This window comes from Leopardus geoffroyi, chromosome A2 (genome assembly GCF_018350155.1).
Source record: "Leopardus geoffroyi isolate Oge1 chromosome A2, O.geoffroyi_Oge1_pat1.0, whole genome shotgun sequence".
Taxonomy (NCBI): domain Eukaryota; kingdom Metazoa; phylum Chordata; class Mammalia; order Carnivora; family Felidae; genus Leopardus; species Leopardus geoffroyi.
In genome coordinates, this window is record NC_059331.1 from 921,729 (window position 1) to 941,394 (window position 19,666).

Genomic DNA, 19,666 nt, shown 5'->3' on the forward strand with positions numbered 1-19,666 from the left:
CCAGGCCTCGCACGCGCCCGCTGCTCCCCTCCCCGCGCACGCACCCGCCCCTCCCCCAACTCCCCTCCAGACCTCGGGGGGTGCCCCGGCGGGGGGGGGGGTGCTGCCAGAGCCCGCGCCTCCGCCACGTGGGTGGTGGTGTTTCCCGACTGGGGGCGCCCTGGCCCGCGGGCTCCCGAGAGCAGCCCGGTGCGCCCACCCCCAAAATCATCGTGCGCCCGCGGCCCTTCCTGCAGCGGCCCCTCGGGTGCGGGAAGAAGCCCTCCGGCGTCTCCCCGTGCGGTTTCTCACGCTAAATGAGCTGGTGGCAGCCTCCGAGCGGACCCGGCCCGGGCTCCTGCCTGGCTGTGGAACCTCCTCTGGCGCAGGACACAGGTTCCCGAGGTGGGAGAGGGAGCGGCTGGCTCCTTTTGCCTGCCCCCGGCTCTCCCCCCTGACCGGGGTACCCCCCACCCTACCCCATGCAGGGCCTGAGCCACAGCCTCCTCCACCCCCTGTCAATTCTCCCCACACCTCAGTCTTCCCTGACAGGCGCCCCTGACACTGCTGCCTGGATGCCCACGCCTGGAACCTTCCCCACCCTAAAATGTCTTTTTTCCTGACCCCCAGGTTCACATCCAGCCTAAGTGTCTCTCTCAGGGTCCCAGACTTCTCTTTTGAGCACTTGAACACTCCAGAGTATTTCATCACTTGTGATAACTTATGTCCAGTGCCCTCCCCATGGGACCAAGTCCCCCTGGCAGTGGGGGGGTGGGGGGGCCTGGAGGGACCTGCAGATGGGTAGATTGGCGCTCCCGCTCACCCTCCTGGTCTCCCAGCCACAGGCCCTGTCCCCATCACTCCCACAAAAGAGTCCACTGGCTATAGCCACCCACCCACATGACGTGTGCTGACCCACTGGGCCAGCCTCACGTCCCCCTACCCCTCAGTCGCCAGCACTGATCATCAGTGCCTGCTGATCCCCCTTCCTGGGGCCCCAGCCAGGGTGGAAGGAGGTGGCCTGTCCTTTTGGCCTGCTGGAGGGGTGGGGAGAAGTCAGACATGTTTCAGCTGGGGGCAGGGACAATAATAGTGGGCGAAAGGAGACTCATTTGGTAGCGACGGGTGGAGAACAGGCCACGGCGTGGCCTGCTCCGGGGCGCACTTCTGGAGCTTATGCACCAACACACACATTCCTTAACGCACCTCCTGGCCCCATCGGTCCCTGCAGAGAGGGCTTCAGACAAGCTGGGTGCAGGGTGGCTCACGTCCTGGGCTAGGCACTTGTGCGCCCACGATGGCCGTCTCTTCCCTGCCTCTCTGCTTTCCAGTTTCCGCTCCTAGGCCCCATTCACATGTCCTGTCCTTCCCTCTGGGGGACTTGGGAAGGGAGGCAGCATCTAATGATGGGGGAGAAACAGCTACAGAGTGGCCTGGGGGAAGCCGCCCCCAGCTCCTGGCTGCCACCCGGAGACACCAGTGTACCTGGGGGTAGGGGGCGTGTGCAGGCTCTGCTCACAGAGGCAGGCATCCAGCCAACGGGAAGGTGACGAGGACAGAGAACAAGAGAGGGCTTGGGAGTTAGCACAGTAGCTCGCATTAAAACTTCAGCGGGAAGTTAGTTGAAAGACTCAAGTTGGAGAAATCTAGAAAGTCAGGCAAAAAGAATTGGGAACTGGAGCGGAGGGGGAGAACAGGAATCAGCCAAGGATCCCAGAGAGAGCAGAGGGGAAGTGGAGGGAGCTGTCCAAGACATCATGGAAGGGGACTGTGGGGCCAGAGTCTCTGGATAGCCGGGACCCCGCAGCTGGTCCTCGGAAGGCTTGTCAAGGGTCCTGGGACTCCTAAACGCTTCCAGGCCATATTATACATGACCCGGAAAAAGAAGGCCTAGGTTCCTGGGGAAAGTGGTGGCAAACCCGAAGGTTTGGGAGGAAGAATCAAGAGGTTTCCTGCCAGCCGAGTCCGCACAGATCAGCTTAGCAAGATGCGCTCCAGCAGAACGAGGGAGGAAGTTAACGGAGTCACAGGCGCTACCACGGGAAGGGAAGTGAGCAGGAGAGAAAGCCACAGAGGCACTCCGGGAACTGGGACTGGGGGATCACCGAGCCGCTGGGCTGTGGGGAGGCGGCCATTGGGAGCAAAGACAGCTGCCAGTTTGAAAAGGAGGACCTTCCGGCAAACGGATTCGGAGTCAGAAGAACGGAGGGAGCGGGGACTCTAGAGTCTTCGAACCAGCGTACCATCAGGACGCGTCAACGCTGCCCTGTCTGATGTTGGCATGGGTGCTCAGCCACGGCCCTGCGGTGATGCCCTTTAGAAGTCCTTCCAGAACTGGAAGGCACTGACCTCCGGGCAGCGTGCACGCTGCAGTATTGGGGAGGCAGAAGGCGGTGTCCCCAGTGTGGCTTGAGACACAGCAGGAATAGGACAGGGGGAGGGAGGGGCAGACGTGGATGGCGCCAAGGGTGAAAGGTTGCTGGTAAACCCTGGGACAGGCTTTCTGCCCTGTGCTGCTGACGTCCAGGGCGGGTCCTTCTCTGGGGGGTGCTTTCCTGGGCACTGTGGTATGTCCAGCCGCGGCCCTGGCCTCTGCTACTTGGTTCCAGGAGCCCCCCCCCCCCCCCCAGTTAGTTTCCTTTGGTCTCACTTAGCAAATTACCACAAACTACGTGGCTTCAAACACCAGTTTATTCTCTCCAAGTCCCGGGGCCTAGGAATCCCAGGCCAAGGTATGGCGGGACTGTGGCTGGCAGGCCTCAGCGTGCCGTGGCCGTGGCCGCCTCACCGCAGTCGGCCTCCGTAGTCACGTGGCTTCTCCTTGTGCCTCTGTGTCCACGTCTCTCACGAGGACAGTCAGCGGCCATTGGATTCGGGGCCACCCGCTCCAGTGCGACCGCATCTTAACTCATTACATCTACTTCCAAGCAGGGTCCCGTTCACAGGTTCAGGGATCGGAGCATGGACGAATCCTTTGGGGGCACACAGTGTACCCCACAGAACCCCCCCAGGCAGGACGACCGAGAATGTCCGCAGACAGGTCCCCTGGGTGCACGGTCACCCCGCGTGAGAAGCGCTCACCCTTCCGTGCCGACCCGTGCGTGGTCGCTGTAGGCGGTGGGCTCGTGAGGGTCATTGCAGAATTCCCTGGACTCTGTGCCGAGCTGAGCTGAAGTGCCTCCAGTGGGGTGTTGGAATGGAACAATGTGGGAGCGGAGGGGGCGGTTCTGGGGGGGCGGCAGGGGCCCCGAGCATCCTTCCTGAGGCTGGTGCCGGCTCGTGGGTTTCATCTGTCTATTTCAAAACTTTCCATAATAAAAAAAAAAAATTTTTTAAAGTGTATTTATTTATTTATTTATTTATTTATTTAGAGAGAGTGGGGGGGGGGAGGGGCGCAGGGAGGGGCAGAGAGAGAGGGAGAGAGGCAATCCCAAACAGGCTCTGTGCTGTCAGCACAGAGGCTGATGCGGGCTTGAACACACAAACCATGAGACCATGACCCAAGCTGAAGTCCCTTTACCGACTGAGTCACCCAGGTACCTCCCCCAAATATATATATATTTAAGTAAACTTAAAAAAATACACATATATATATTTTTTGAAGTTTACTTTTTTTGAAGTTTATTTATTTTGAGAGAGAGAGAGAGCATGAGCAGGGGAGAGGCAGAGAGAGAGACAGAGAGGGAATCCCAAGCAGGTTCTGCACTGTCAACGCAGAGCCCCAGGCGGGGCTCAAACTCACCAACTGTGAGATCATGACCTGAGCCGAAACCAAGAGTTGGATACTTAACCAACTAAGCCCCTATTTTTAAGTTTAGAAACTATCCTTTGAGGGGTGCCTGGGTGGCTCAGTCGGTTAAGCATCCGACTTCGGCTCAGGTTATGATCTCTCAGTTCGTGAGTTCGAGCCCCGCATCAGACTCCGAGCCGACAGCTCGGAGCCTGGAGCCTGCTTCCGATTCTGTGTCTCCCTCTCTCTCTGTCCCTTCCCCATTCACGCTCTGTCTCTCTCTCTCTCTCAAAAATGAATACACATTAAAAAAAATTTAAAAAGAAGAAACTGTCCTTTGAGAGATTCCTTTGGAGAGGTCTGGAAATGAAAACAGCATCCAAATCCCCCACGGTGGGTTGGGGCCCACACCCGCTGCGCCCCGGACGGACCCCGAACGCACGACGCTCAGGGAGGGAACCAGACACGAGAGGCCACGCGGGGTGTGAGTCCACGTGTGTGAAACGTCCAGAATAGGCCCATCCAGGGACAGGAAGGGGGCTCGTGAGGGCCGGGGACTGGGGGGTGACTGCTGATGGGGACGGGGCTGAGACGGGGGTGGGAGTTTGGGGGACCGAGAAGGATAAAACGCAGCATGGAGGAAAATGCCAGAAGAAATCGGCATAACCATTGGAAGAGGTTCTCCTCTGGGGAGCACGGGGCCGGGCATGGCTACTTTCCATCATGAAGATTTTAGTGACATTGACCTCTGCATTTTTAACTATATGCTTTTTTTTTTTTTTTTTTTTTTTTTTTAACAGTTCTTAAAATGTGCTTGGGAAGTGCTGTGATAAGAGACCCTATTACACCAGCTCCCGGGACCCTTCACCGGGCTTGCGTGGCTTGGCGGGGGGAGCCCGGGCACGTGCTCCTCCCGCTGTGCTCCCCTTCCAGGGCTGCCCTCCTCCGTGGGCACATTTTGAAAGAAGAAACGGTCAAGGGAAAAAAAGAACATTGCCAAAGAATATAAAACCACAAAACTGGCCTTCCCTGGAGTTTGTATTTTCAGCCTTCTCCCTTATCACGATAACGTGTGCTCACGGCCGGCGATTTGGGACTCAAGATAACGTTTGTGGATCAAGTGTTGTTGTCTGAGACGGAATTTACGTGCCACGAAACACGCTTTTTTTTTTTTTTTTTAAGTTTTTATTTTCATTCCGGGCAGTTAACATACAGTGTTATATTAGTTTCAGAAAACACACCCGTTTTTACCACCAGGTTGATGAACTCCGCCTGCCCAGACCTGCAGCCCAGAGAGTCCCCTCCCGCCCCACTGCCGTCCAGCCCCCGTGGAGCAGTCTCTTCCGGAGCGCCACGTCCATAACGGGCTTGCTTTGTGCTGTCTCCTGTAGCAAGTTTCTTGCCCTCAGCCGAAGTTAATTTTTGTCTTTTTTGTTTGTTTTTCAAGATTCCTGGCCCAGCAGCTTTGTGTCCCCTGCAGGCCTCCCGCTCTCCCCTCCCCGATGGCCGTGTAGGCGCCCGCGGTCTCCCTGCAAACTGGCTGGGATCTCGTCGCTCTGCACACACTTCAGGTTCCCGAGACCCTGAAATCTTTTTATTGTTAAAACTGAGACAATTCATGTGCATCCAAGTTTGTCCTTCTATTTATTAAAAAATATTTTTTAAATGCTTATTTATTTATTTATCTATCTTTGAGAGAGAGAGAAACAGACAGGCTGCGAGCAGGAGAGAGAGAGGGAGACACGGAATCCACAGGAGGTTCCAGGCTCCGGGCTGTCAGCACAGAGCCTGACGTGGGGCTCGACCCCACGAACCTCCAGACCATGACCTGAGCCGAAGTCGGACGTTCAACCGACTGAGCCACCCGGGCGCCCCGAAGTTTGCCCTTTTAAAGTAGACAGTTCAGTGGCTTTTAGGAAAATCAAGGACTTGTGCAATCATCACCGCTGTCAACCTCGGAACATTATCATCACCCAAACAAGACACCCTGTCCCCACTAGCAGCACCCCCAGCCCCCGAGCCCCCAAGCCCCTGGCACCCATGAATCCACTTTCTGTCTCTACGGATTGCCCTCTCCTGACCTTTCACTTAAGCGAGTCCCGCTCTGGCCGTGTTAAGGGCTCTCCGGGCAAACGGAAGCAGTGGGGCCCACGGAGAGATCTCTAAGGGGACACAAGGGGACTGGCTCACGTGGTTATGGAGGCCAAGAGGCCCACGGCCCGCCGTCCACAAGCGGGAGCCCTGGGAGGGTCGTGACCTGGCCGGAGTCTGGGGGCCTTGCCTTGCGTGCGCAAGACGGCCGTCTCAGCTCAGGAGGAGAAGGCGACACCGTTTTGTTCCATTTGGGCCCCTGGCGGACTGAGCGATGCCCACGTTGATGAGCGCGATCCCTCCACGCTGCCTGCCGGATCAAATTCTCATCCCTTCCAGACACGTGCGTGGACGCACCCAGAACTAACGTGTCCCAGCTACCTGGGCATCCCTCGGCCTCGGCAAGTTGATGCAAAATTAACATCACGTTTGGAAAAAAAAAAAAAACAAAAAACCCACGGTGGCCTCTTGTGGCTGGTTCCCTCCCTGAGCGTCGTGTTCAGGGTTGTCCGCGGGGCAGCCGGCCTGGGCGGCTGGTGGCCGAGGGACGTGTGCGTGCGTGGACGTATTTTCTGCATCCATTTATTTGTTGATAGACCCTTGGGTTATTTCCATTTTTTGAGAGCCTTGAGTCTCGACCAAGACTTGCCCAGTCTTACTGGGGATGGGCGTCTGGGCAGCCCCCTAGCAAAAGCAAAGAGCCCCTGTTCTAGACTTTTTTTTTGTTTTTTTTTTTTAAAGTAGGCTTCATGCCCAAGGCGGGGCTCAGACTCACGACCCTGAAATCAAGACCTGAGCTGAGATCAAGAGTCAGGCACTTCAGGGGCGCCTGGGGGGCTCAGTCAGTTAAGTGGCCGATTCTTGGTTTCAGCTCAGGTCATGATCTCGTGGTTCGTGAGACTGATCCCCACGCTGGGCTCTGCGGTGACAGTATGGGGCCTGCTTGGGATCCTGTCTCTGCTCCTCTCCCCTGCCCTTGGTCTCTCTCAAATAAATAAATATTAAAAAAAAAAAAAAAAAAAAAAGTCAGACGCCCAAACCAATGGAGCCACCCAGACGCACCTACGAGTCTCTGTTACAGAATGTGTTAGAACTTTCCAGATGACAGAACGTTCTCCGTCTGCTCTGTCCAGTTCAGTAGCCACCAGCCCCGTGTGTAAGGAAGGGGCTGTTTAATTAGTTGTAGCCAGTTTGAACTGAACTGCCGTATGTGGCTGGACTGGACCATTCCAGAAATCTGAGCGAGCTGGTCCCTCTGCCCCAGTCCTGCCACCATCTGACTAATAAAATCCCAACTTGTTTTGTTGGGAGTCACTGCCTGAGGTCACCCGAGGCTCCCTTCCTCCTCAAACTCCGTGGGTCCTGAGCTCGACCAGCTCCAGGCCTTGTGCGGCCACTGCCGGCCTCCCCGAGGGACCCGCACACAAAGGCCAGGCGGCAGGAGTGAGCTCGGACGGAAAGGTGAGATGGCCAAGCCACAGGGGCCAGGCCACGCCGGGCTGCAGGCTTCCCAAAAAGACCAGGCATCTTACTTCAGGGTAACGAGGTCGGAGGCAGAGAGACGGATGGATCCGCGCTGCTGGCTGTGACGACGGAGAGGCCACGGGCCAAGGATGCGGCGCCCCTGGAAGCCGGGGAAGGGGGGAGATGGGGCTCCCTGGGGCCCCGGCCCTGCCCACGCCTGGACTTACGTGGGCTCCAGGACCATCAGGGAATCGGCGTGTGGCGATGCGTCACAGCGGCCCTGGGAGGCTCTCGCGGTTCAGGAAGTTCTATGCCTGCCCCGGACAGGGGACAGCTGGGCACCCGGTGGAGACACGGGGGTGGTTCCGGTCTGCAGCGTGGATATCCCTGAGCTGATGGCACCCGACAGGTGGCACCGGGAGAGTTTGGAGCCGGACGCATCCTGGGACTCGTGGCCCGGGATCGCCCTCCTCAGTCCTTGCACCACAAGTCTCTCTGGGGACAGGAAAGAATTCAGGAGGGGCCCTCAGGCTTGCCAAGAGCCCCAGCTCAAGGTCAGGATGGGCTCGGGGCTGTGTGGAGGCCCTACTGTGGGGCGGGTAGCATTTCACCCTCGCGCCACTGTCCCAGTCCACTGTGTGGACGGACACGTCTTCTGTACCCATTCATTTGTGGATGGGCCCTTGGGCAGGCACCCTGGACACTGTTCTCGCTCCTGAGGTCCCAAGGTCAGTGGCCACTCAGGGACTCTCTGGGCCTGGGGTCAGGGAGACGTAAGCTCTCCGCCAGGCTGGGTGTCTTTTCAGCTGGCGCCCCCTGGCAAGGTGCTACCCTGTGCCGGTTTCCCTTCCGGGAGCTGGGCTCTTCCAGGAGGGCAGGACTGACTGCAGAGCAGAGTGAATGCACGCGGGGACAGAGCAGGGTGTGGGCGGGAGAGACAGAAGCCCCATGTGGCAGGGGTGTAGAGTGGAGGGGCTCCGGGCCCAGGCTCCAGCTGCAACACGGGCATGGAAAACCCAGCAGGGGATCCGGGCAGCTGCCTCCCTGCTACCCCAGGCAGGGCAGACCGTCTGCTGCCCGTAGATGCGGGGCAGGGCTGGCCGGGCACCGGGGCTGGCAGGGGCCTTACCATGCAGGGCCCCAGTCCCCAGTCCCCTTGGGAGCCGGCCAGGACGCCCCCCCCACCTGAGCTCCCGGCACAGACCCCCCACGCCTGAGACTTGGGCTTTCTCCGGTCCTGGCAGCAGGGGACCTGGGGGCTCTGAGGCAGTCACAGGGACTCCTCTGGGCAGGTGCTCAGCCCTCAGGAAGCCTTCACCAGACTGGCTCTTTCACCAAAAGTGGGAGGAGCTGCTGAGGCCTGGGGGGACTCCGCCCTCCCCGGGAAAGGCCACCGGGGTCCTCGGATTCCCCAGCCCCGTCTCCAGCCCGTGACAAGGCAACAAACACAACCGGCGCTGAAGGCCCAGGTGGGGGTCCACCCTCCCTGGACACAAAGGCCCTAGGTATTCAGAATTAAACCAAGGCTGCAAACCACACTCACCGAGATGGCTTTATTCAACGGTTGCCCACCGACAGGGTGCCTCCCGGGCCCCCGCACTCAGGCCCGCACAGGGGCCAGCCCCGGACGTAGCTCCCTCTCAGTGGCCGTGGCCCCCCGGGAAGGGCAGGATGGCCCGCGGCCTCGCGGAGGGGCCTTCCCCCCCCCCCCCCGGCCGGCATCGGCACCACAGCCCATGCGGGGCACCCCGTGGGTGGGTCTCGAGGGTTTGTGCTTTGACTGGGCTTGAGAGATGCTGCCGGTCTGACATCCTCGGAGGCGCAGGTGGCTCCCACCTCCCCCACCCCCTGCATCAGCCAGGGTGACAGCCGCACGGGGCAGCGACCCGGGGCTTTCCCAACAGTCTCAGGCTGTGGGGCAGGGCCGGGCAGGGACAGGGTGGCTCCCCTCACCCAAGGCACTCAGGGTTGGAGGGGACGGGGATTAAGGACCACAATTCTGACGCCCTGTGTCCAGGGCTCCCCGGAGACTGCTGCTCGGGGCACCGGGCGCTCAGGGATGCTGGGCCGGAAAACACGCCCCAGGATGGGAACTCGGGAGAGCTTTGGCCCCGAGAGCCGGGAGTCACTGTCCCCGCTGCACGGGGGAGGGAGGAGACAGGGAGGCAGTTGGCCGTGAGCAGTTTCTTTCTGCGGTGGCCGAGCCTCTGGCAGGGCAGGTGTCCACAGAGTTCACGTCCACGTGCGGCCAACACAAGGCTCGGGCCGTTACGCGGACGTCCCGCCTCATCCGTGTCCCGGGTTTACTGAAGGAAAACGTCTGGCTGGCCCCACTGCCTCCGGAGGAACTCCGGGCCGTCATGGCTGGGGAGCCATCCCGCACCCCTTTCCGGAAAGGCCGGTGTGCTGGCCCTGGACCATCATCCCTCGTGCAGGGATCCGGGGGCCAAGACCGTTCCAAAAAACGTTTCTCTGGCCCCTCGAGCACCCTCGCAGGCCGCCTGGGGGCAGCTGTCCTGTGTGAGGCAGCCGTGGGGACGAGGCCGGCCCCGGGTCCACCGCGGAATGACAGCGACGGCTCCAAGCGGGGGCCTCCCGCGGGCAGGGCCCGGGAGCGGCTGGCACTTCGGGTCTCACGTCCTCTGGAGAGGAGCAAGCAAGGCAGCCCGCCGGGCAGGGGCGGTCCTCCGGCCATGCCCCCGGGGACCCCGGGGAGGGGACACGCCTGGGAAGACCCAGGAGGGGCCGCCTTCCTCCCGGGCCGGGCCCGGCCACAGAGCCCGGTCCAAGCGCGGAGACGGCGGGGTCGGCAGGCGGCTCCCCGCGGGCAGGGCCTCCGCAAGGACGGGGAGAGGGCGCCATCGGCGCCCTGGCGGGGAGCTGCCCTCCGGGGACGCCGGCGCAGCCGCCGCCCTGCGTGGGGCACGTCCCTCACCCCCGCGGGCCCCGCCCGCGCGCGAGCTGCGGACCGGGACCCGCCTGGCCAGCGACCTGCTACACGTGCTCCGTTTCCTGGTCCTGGTCGGGCTCCTCCTCGTCGTCCTCGTCGTCCTCGTCGTCGTCCTCGTCGGCGCCCGTCTTGTCCAGCGGAGCCTCGCCGTCCCGGGCCAGCTCCTCCACGTGCGCCAACATGTCGGCCATCAGCGCCTCCTCCAGCCGCTTGCGCACCTGCTGTACCAGCTCCTCCTGCTTCCTGGGGACACAGGGGCTGCGCTGGCCGCGGCACGTCCCCGCCCCCGGGAAGGCGGCGCGAGGCCAGGAGGAGAGCGCGGGCAGGCGTACGCGGGCGTGTCACCTCCGGGGCCCTCTGTCCCGTATCCTGGCGGCAACCCTCGCAGAGCCAGCCGCCCTCCGGCTCAGCTTCCGTGTCCTACGGTCCGTCTCCGCCTGGGCGACCCCGGGGCTGGGGACTCAAGTCCCCAGATGCGTGCCCCCCCTCCCCCCCCCCCCGTCTGCCTCTGCCCCTCCCAGCAGGCCCCGCAGGCCCGGCCGATGGGTCACCGCCTGTCTGCTTCCCCCTGGGGTCCAGCGCACGGGTGCACGGAGTCCCCGAACCGTCGCTCGAGCGGGGTTTGCAAAGAAAAAGCAGACAAAGGTGTCGGGTCACCGCACCCGGCCAGAGTGTCACTCGCCCCGTGGCTGATGGGAGTTTCGCAGGCGCACAATTCTAGGTGGAGAACGGCGTTCTCGGTCTTGTGGCTTCTGCTACCACAGCCTAGAAAGCCGTCAGCCCAGACTGTGAGAAGGCCCGCCTCCCCTCCCTCGCCCGAACGTGACCCGGCACGCGTCTGTCCCCGGGCTTATCAGACGCTGGCCCCGGCCCGTGTGGCACCACGCTGCCGGCCGCTCGTCCCCTCTCCAGACACGACCGAGTCCACTGCCTGACCCTCCCTCGGGACTGAGCTTCTCCCAGTTCTAGAAGTTCTGCTCAGCCGTAAACACCCATCTGGCCTTTCCAGACGGTCGCGTTCTTCCCTTCTACCTCCAACTCCCTGGCAGCGCACTCCTCTGCGGGGCCCGGGGCTCGGCTCAGTCCTGCGGCAGGGCGCCCGCCCACAGGCCGCTCCGGCCCCTTCTCTGTGAGGGGCCCACAGAGAGCCCCTACCTGCTCTGACCTCGGCTGTGTGTTCACGCCTCGGTTCGAGAGGACACACGCTCCACGCTGCCGGCTCAAACATCTCCTCGCCGGGACGCCTGCCCAGATGGTTCCAGCAGACGGACGCCTCCCGCCACGAGCCCGCCTGCACCTGACACCAGCTCGGCTGGGAAACCCTCCCGAGGCGCCCCAGCCCCCGGCCGACATCCCAGGCCCCGGGGTGTGTCTGGGGCTCACGGCACTCTCTGCGGCACCCCCGGCAGGCACCCTGAAGGCCTCACGTGCCCGAGACGGGCAGGCTACACTGTGAGCCTGTCCACACGGGGAAGAGCCACTTTCTCTTCCCAAGAACATTCCCAAACGGCAAGGATGCTTCCCGTTCCTTCCGCAGGCCGCCTCTGGTCTGCCCTCGGTTGAAGACTCGCAGAAAAGCTCCCGTGGGTGCTTTCCACACCCGTGCCCTCGCGGTGACCACATCCGCTTCGACCCCCAAAGAGCGCCGGCGGAACAGCGGGACCGTGGGGAGACCAGAGCTCTCACACACGGGGGCCACGCCGGCCACGGGCGCGCGCGGGCCGGTACCTGATGTCCTCGTCGGTCACCATGAAGGCCTTGCAGAGGGGCTGGGCCGTGTTCAGCCACACCCCGGGGTTCTTCTCCACGGCGGCCGAGAGCTGCCCAGTGATGGGCATGGTGCTGGTGTGCAGGGCGCTGGCGATGGCCGACAGCAGGGTTTCGTCCGTGCAGCCGGGTCCCACGCCTACCAGGGGGCAGGAGGGCGCTCAGCACCGGGCACCCGAGGCCGCTCTCCCTCAGCCTCTGGTTTCGCTCCCGAGTCTCCCATCACAGGCACACGATCCCTCTCGTGACAGCAGCAGAGGCTGGGACTCGCGGTTACGGCGTGCTTGTGTTTTTACGACGCGCGAGCAAAATCACACACATCCGGGCCTCTTCGGGACCCGCCCCGCAGGACAGGACAGCCCTCGTGCCGCACCCCCCCCCCCTTCCCCTCAATCTCCCCACCCTGCCCAGCCCCACCCCTCTCCTGGGATTACCCTGCAGGCCTTTGGGGAGGTCCATGGTTTTCACGAGCTCCTCGGCGATGTCGAAGGCGTTCAGGCCACTCAGCTTCTTCTCCCAGAAGAGCTGCCACCGGACAAACAGACGTGAGGCCGGCGGACGGCCAGCTGTGCCCCCACAACAGGCAGCCGTGCCCCGGGGGAGAGCTGGGGCGCATCCTCGTGGAGGGTGGCAGTCCCGGCGTGACCTCTGACCCCCACAGCTGCCAGAGCGCCTCGCTTGGGAACGACGGTGCTGCTGGCCTCTGCCTGGTCCTCCCGGGGCCGGAGAGGCCCCAACCCGGGAAGCGAGACTTGCCGTCGGCATTGACAGTCTATGGTTCCCAAAAGATGGCCCAACCCCAGCGGGGCAATGCCCCCCTCACGCTGACGTTCAGAGGCGCAACGTCCACCCAGAGCTGAGCTGTGAGGCCCATCAGAGGCCCCGGGCGCAGGGGGATGGACCCGGTCAACCCACCACGACTGGGCACCATCGACAGGCAGGGGACGGACCCAGCAGCCCCTGAAGGTGCGTGGAGCTCGCGCCCACAGACGGCACCGGGGAGTCTGGGGACAGTGCACTGAGAGGCGTGCTCCAAGGCAGGAGGCAGAGGACAGGTCTCTGAGTGGTTACTTAGTTGGCTACAATCCAAGTGCCACCGAGGGCGGTGAAGACGGGGGGGGCCCGTGAGGGGCTCCCACGGCCTCCTGCCCCCACCCAGGCCGCACGCCAGCTACGTACGGGCGTTTGTAAACACGCACAAAAGCACAGGTGATCATGGTTTTTAGAAAGCAGGTTGTAAGGCGGCGCGTGTGCCCCCACAGGACGCAAGCTAGGCTGGCACACGGCGGCCCGGGAAGCGTGGGGGCAGGAGGCCGGGCCCGTGGGCTCACCTGTCGAGGCTGCTCCACGGCCTTCTGGGGGTCACTCTTCACTTTGTTGCTGGGGTGGTTGGTGATCTTGGTCACCGGCTGCTTGAAAATGGAAGCCGTCTGCCTGACGGGGAGGGCTGTGTTCAGGTCGGGCTTGCCCTGCAGAGACACACAAGCTGGCACCGCAGCCCCGGGGCCTCAGCGGGGGCTCGTCCTGGGGGCCTCGGGGAGCAGGGCCCGCGGCGTCCACAGATCTGGCCCAGACCCTGCCTACTGGCCGTGCACCTGTCCTGTCCGTGGGGCGTGGCCCAGAGGGCACCCTGGCTGGCACTGTCCTGTAGCCAGGACCGCAGCGCATCCCCCCCCTGCCCCCCCCCCCCCCCCCCCCCCCCCCCCCGCCGGACAGGCATCTATCGGAGACTGGAGTGCACAGTGTCACCGGGCGCCGGCCGAACAGGTGCTGCTTTCTGGCCCCGCTGCTGGGCTGGGCGACAGACTGCGACACACACGCCAGAGATAGCCGGCGGCAGCGGGCCCGTGGCCTCTCCCAGGGACAGAGTGCAGACGACATCTTCCTTTCTTTCTCCTTTTCCGTGGCTTCCAAATTTCCCTCAACAGATAGGACCTCAGCACGATTCCGGACGCGTGGAAACCTCTCTCTCCCCGCCAAAAGCGTTGATTTTTTTAACGTGTTTCTTAAATTAGGTTTTTCGATAAACCCTAAGCCCAACGGGGGGCTCAGACTCATGACCCTGAGACCTGGACTCCCATGCTCCACCGACTGAGCCAGCCAGGTGCCCCAACAGCGGCTCCGAACGGCGAGCCCGAGGCCGGGCGCTCACCTTGACCTGGCTGGAGGAGTCGTAGCGGACCCTCTGCCGGCTCCGGCTTGCCTTGCTCATCAGCAGCTTGCCCGTCCGGAAGTCAAAGGTGCTCAGGTCCATGGAGCCGCCCAGGTAGCGGGCCAGCTGCGGCTTGCTCCGGAACTTCTTCCCACTGGGGCTGCGGGCAGAGAGGGGGTCAGCGGCGGGCAGGCGCGCTGGGCCGACCCCTGCCCCCAGCGCCGCCTCTCGGCCAGGGCCCCCGGCAGACGCCGGCACCGCGGGAGGAACACACCGACGGGACAAGGCCGGGGCCCAGCCCTGGGAGCCCGGCTGACGTTTCAGAACTCCCGGAAGCAGAATCAGGCCATGTTCTGGAGAAAAGAACCCGGGATAGCAGGTGCTCTAACAACAGTCTCCTCGTGGGTACCGTGTCGGGGACAGGGGTGTCCTGGGGGTGGGACCCGTCAGGAAACTGGAAGACCAGGAGCCACGAAGCCCCGGCCGTGAAGCTCTGTGCCCTTGTTCACCTTGCGGACGGACCGGGGGCTACCTGCCTGTCTGGGAAGCTACGGACACGGAGCACAGGGCTGCCAAGGAGCTACAAAGGACCCACACGGGGCCCGGAGGTGTTAGGGACGACAGCTGGGATCGCCGATTGGCGCGGCCACCGTGGACAAGTCAGGCGGCTCCTCCAACGACCGGACGGCAGCCCCACGCTCAACATCTACCTCAGGCCGGGCAAATACACGTCCACGCAAAACTGCCACCCGGAGGTGTTCGGAGCAGCGGGGTTCGTAGCAGGCACGAAGTGAAAACAGCCCAACTCTCCATCGATGAACAAACATCACGTGTCCACTGTGCACAGTAATGTCCCTCGGCCGCCGGCAGGAGCGAGGCGCCCACACCCGGTGCCCCGAAAGCACGACGCTCAGGGAGGGAACCAGACACGAGAGGCCACGCGGGGTGTGAGCCCGCGTGCGTGAAGCGTCCACAACGGGCTCATCCACGGACGGGAAGGGGGCTCGTGGGGGCCGGGGCTCCTCTTGGGGGCAATGGAACGTTTTAAAGTTGGCCGTGGTGATGGCCGCATCACTGTGACATACCACAATCTATCGCCTTGCACACTTTAAGTGGGTAAGCTGTGCGGTCTGCGGCTCGCCTCTCCCTCAAGCTGCCAGAGGCGGCACTTGCGTGGTACCCAGCAGGCCTGGTGCCTTTCCAAGCACGTCACTGCTGCCAACGCGATGAGCAGTCACTCTCTGTGACAGCTCATCAGTCTGAGATCGGGGAGGGTTTATTTTGTTCATCTCCCCTGAAGAGGTTCTGGGATGAGCCCCTAATTCAAGCAACTGCCTGTCTGCTCCCCACCCCCGCCACTCTGCTAGGGACAATGGAGGGTCGTGGGACCTGGTGGGACCTGGTACGGCCACAAGGAAGCCCCTCCTACGACGCCAGGACCCCAGCGTGTGGCCAGCTGCGCTCTGGGAACCCCCACCAGGAGCTCCGCACAGGCAGGGCCGCGGCTGCAAACCGTGCTGTTACCCTGGGCCTGGCCACGTGTGCCGGGCCCAGGCGCCCGGCATGGAGAGCTCCTGGCGGCCCGGGGTCCCAAGGCTGCTGGGGACTCTCCGGGAAGATTTTCTTTTCTAGGACGCTGTGCTGGTTGATGCGACCAGAGCCTATGGTGCCCAGGGCCGTAGGAAGGAACCTGGGTCAACTACAGCCACACAGAGGGAGGAGGGGACCCCGCGAAACACTCGCCAGCATCTCTTGGCCTCCAGTCACCTGCGCCTGCTACACGAGAACAGGAACTAGACACGGGGCACAGAGAAGTGGCTGCTTAGAACTCGCACGTGGCGGCTGGGGGGTCTGGGGCTCTCTTGGAGAATGTTCTAAAACCGACTGTGGAGGTCGCCGTACCCATGTGTGAAAACTATTCAGTCGCGCATTTTAAATGGGTGATCTATGAGGTGTAGATCCTAATCTCAAAAAAGGTGTTTAAGAAAAAACAAAAGAACAAGACAAAAAGTGCGTTAGTAGATCCCAGAGGCTGGGGGAGGCACGGGGGGGGGGGGGGCAAAGCTAACAGGCATAGGCCCCATTTTGGGGAATGGAATGTTCTAGAACTATGTAGTGGTGATGGCTGCACAACTTTGTGAATGTACTGAAAACCACCGAATAGGACACTTTCAAAGGATGGATCAGAGAGAATGTGGATTATGTCCCAACTTTTAACAAAGGTTCTAGATATCTGTATTAACAGAGGAAGATGTCCCTGATATTTTGTTGAGAAAAACACACACACGCACACACACACCCCTAACAACCCTGGATTTAACAAAACTGCACACATAGGAATAAAAGAGCACAGACCAGGGGCTACAAGCATGGGGACGGAGTGGGGACGGACGGCTGCGGGCTGGCCCCTGTCAAGTGGCTGGCTGTGGGGACACCAGCCAGCACCTAGCCCAGAGCCTCAGGCCAGAGGAGATGGACGCAGGCCCAAAAGGCAGCCCCCGTTCTCGTCTGTAGAAAGGGCTGCTGTGAGGGTCGCCTGGACCAGAGAGTGGGCACTGACACCCGTGAGGCCCTGACAGCAAAGTGCACCTGCTTACAGCCAACCTCACCCTGCTGCCCTAGGAAGGGGGGAGGGGGCGATGTGCTAAGCACCTTCTGCTCTTCCTGAGCAATGAGATCTTCTGGTGGATTCCTCTCTACTCTACACTCCTCCAAAGAACGAGCCCTGAGGACAGGGCACTAACATCCCACAAACCCTCAGCTTCCTGCCTGGGCAAAACTGTCACGCGGCGAGCTTCTTTTCACAATACAGAGGAGACGCGGCTGCGGCCTGATGCTCCCGCCGCCCACCCCCCAGTCTCAGCAGAGCCCGGTCTTCGAGCTACAACGATGGGAGTGGTGTGAGGTCACCCCGCCTGTCCTGAGTGACAATCTGGCAAAGCACGCACTCGCTTCCTCCACTCCCTGGACAAGGAGATCGAGATCCACCGGTTCCTAGGGACAAGGCTTGGACCCCAATCCAGGCCTGACTCAAAGCCCTTGTGTTCTGCCTTCCCTCTGCATTACGAGAATTCGCAAAGTCCATCCGTGCTCTTGCCCGGTTGCCTGGTTGCGCAGGAGCCCCAACAGGTGAAGAGGCCACAGACACATGTTCCACAAAACATCACGGGTTCCCGACCACATCCCCCCACAAACCTCCCACCCATCGGGAGGGAAGGTGACACCCACCTGCCTGGTGGGTCATCCAGACCAATGACTTGGGGATGGCGCTGGACCCTACCCCTTCTTCCTCCCCTCAGGCCCACCTCTGGGTTATCTGTCCGGCCCATTTGGAGCTTTTCCCTGCTGCCAGAACCCCAAGCTCAGGTCTAGGGCCTCAGAGTGAGGTCCCATTTGGCCGAGGCCCAAAGAGGCCCACACACAGGTGGGGACAAGAGGCAGGGCAACGTTATTCTCCAGGTGTTCCGGCCGTGCCGACCTCGGCTCAGCCTCCCAGGGTCTCTGCACAGGATGCCCTCTGCCCGGAGAGCTCCACCCAGCTCCACGGTCAGTGCTCAGCTGCGTGTCACCTCTTCAGGGAGGCCCTCGCTGAGCTGCCCCAGCCTCAACCCAGCACCCCATTACTGGTCCTCACAGACCCCGGGACTTCTCAGTGTAGGTCACCAGCTGTAACTACGGGAGTAACAGGGTGCCAGCTGCTGCTGTCACCCAGGGGAAGAAGGTCTCACTCCCATCTGACTGAATGGCCAGGACCCAGCAGGTGCTGCAGAGGGTGTCTGTTAAATTCACAAAGGACTAGAGCTAGAGAGACCCGCTTCTTCGGCCTTTACATCTAAAAAGAAAAGCCGACACACAAGCATGCTTGGAATTAAACCAAGCAGGTGGTTCCCAAACGGAGACCTCCTCACTAACCCAGCAGGACAGAACCGCAAAGATTCAGGCTTTTTAAACAGTCAGAAAGAGAGTGACGTCGCAGACCGCAGCAGTGGACATGTCCCCAAGAGACGCTGCTTGTGGCTCCACGAGGTCAATGCCAGAAGTCACAGGGCCCCTGCTCTTTTTGGAACCCAGAACCTGAGCGGGTACTGGACGAGCTGCCATTCCTTCCCTGCTCACTTCCCTCACTCCTTCCCAAACGGGGCTGGCAAAGGCCCACGAGGGACTCAAGTGCTGGGTGGACAGCACAGCACTCCCGCCCCTCTAGGCATCACCCAGGCAGTTTCTGGGCCCTTGACCAGTGGCACGACCCCCAGCACCGGCCCGCCTTCAACACGTGGCCGGTGTCCCTCTTTACTTTGTCAGAGACCTGAACGTGCCCACCCGGGATCCTGAAGCAAGGGGGAGAGAGCCATCAAAGCTGGCTCAGAAACAAAAGCATCTTCCACCAATCGGAGAGAAAAAAGGAGGGAGAAGGAACACAGCAGGTGGCCAACTGTCTGGGGCTGGGCTGCCAGCCGCCCACTAATTCTTTATTCCGCCGAGAACCTTCCTCGCCATCTCTCCCCGGCCAACGGCAGCCCCTCCTTGCAATCTGGGGGAGGGGTGCTCACGAAGTCTCGCGCCTCCTGTCTTTGAGACTGGAGGGGCCACGACTCACGGGAGCGGCGGTCTCGGAGGGGGCCCGTGGATGGCGGAGGGGCGGCCCTTTCAAGCACGCGGCCCCGGGGAGGGCCCCCGCCACCCCGGGAAGGGCCCCGGCCCCCCAGAGCGTCCCCGCCTCGGGCTGCGCGCGCCCCGCCGATCCAAGGGAGAGCCCAGCCCCCACCCCCGCCTCCCAGCGGCGTCTGGCCCGCGCCGGGCGCCCCTCGCCCCGCCAGTGGGCCTGCTGCGGCCGCGGGAACAAAGGCCACCGCCCGCCCGGCGCCGACCCGCGCTCCACGCGGCCGCGGGAAGGGGGGGCACGCACGCGCACTGGACTGGGGCCGCCGCGCGCCGGCACGCACGCACGCACGCACGACGCACGCGCGGGCCCAGGCCGCAGCCCGGGTCGAGGCGCCCAGGCCGCCGCAGAGGCCGCTGGGAGGCGCCCGTTGGGGCCCTGCCCGGCCGGCACGTTCATTCACCTATAGTAAAAGACATCCCTGTGGCCGGCCGACAGCCCCGACCTTCTGGGCACTTCTTCCCTCTCCCAGCCCTGCGGGAGCGCCGGGCACTCCCACCTCTTCCGCTCCATCGCGCCCGGCTCCTCGGCCCGCCGCCGCCGCCGCCGCCGCCGCCGCCGCCGCCGCCCGGACCCCCGCTCGCCGCCGCCGCCTCAGCTGCCTCCGCTGCCGCCGCCGCCGCCACTTGCCGCGGCTGTTCCGGCCCGCGGGCCCCCGCCCTCCGCCCCCAGCCGGGCACGCGCCGGCTTTGCCGCCCTCTCGGCCCCCTCCCCGCGCTCGCCAGCCCCCGCTCGGGGGGCCCGCTCCGCCCACCCGCCCGCGCGGGGCCCCGTGCTGCGCAGGCGCCGCGCGGGTCCCACCCCGCGGCCGCCGGCCCCGCCCCACGGCGGCGGCCCCAATCAGCGCGCGGCCAGGGGTGGGGCCGGCGGCGG

The 19,666-nt window shown here is 62.7% G+C and overlaps 1 protein-coding gene across 5 annotated transcripts; it reads right to left on the reverse strand.

Moving 5' to 3' along the window:
* Window positions 1-8,798: 8,798 nt before the first annotated feature.
* On the reverse strand, window positions 8,799-19,433 carry MBD3 (methyl-CpG binding domain protein 3). 5 transcript variants are annotated; one of them, XM_045491255.1, is made up of 6 exons: window positions 19,293-19,432; window positions 14,134-14,293; window positions 13,313-13,450; window positions 12,416-12,506; window positions 11,943-12,120; window positions 8,799-10,457 (listed from the first exon to the last, which is right to left on the reverse strand). In XM_045491255.1, the coding sequence occupies exons 1-6, from the start codon at window positions 19,304-19,306 to the stop codon at window positions 10,259-10,261; spliced, it is 780 nt and encodes a 259-aa protein (XP_045347211.1). In that variant the 5' UTR covers window positions 19,307-19,432; the 3' UTR covers window positions 8,799-10,258. The 5 variants fall into 5 exon arrangements, with proteins under 5 accessions (XP_045347211.1, XP_045347209.1, XP_045347207.1 ...); XM_045491253.1 differs by having other exon boundaries at window positions 19,197-19,370; XM_045491251.1 differs by lacking the exon at window positions 8,799-10,457 and adding an exon at window positions 10,464-11,511 and having other exon boundaries at window positions 19,197-19,321.
* Window positions 19,434-19,666: the final 233 nt, after the last annotated feature.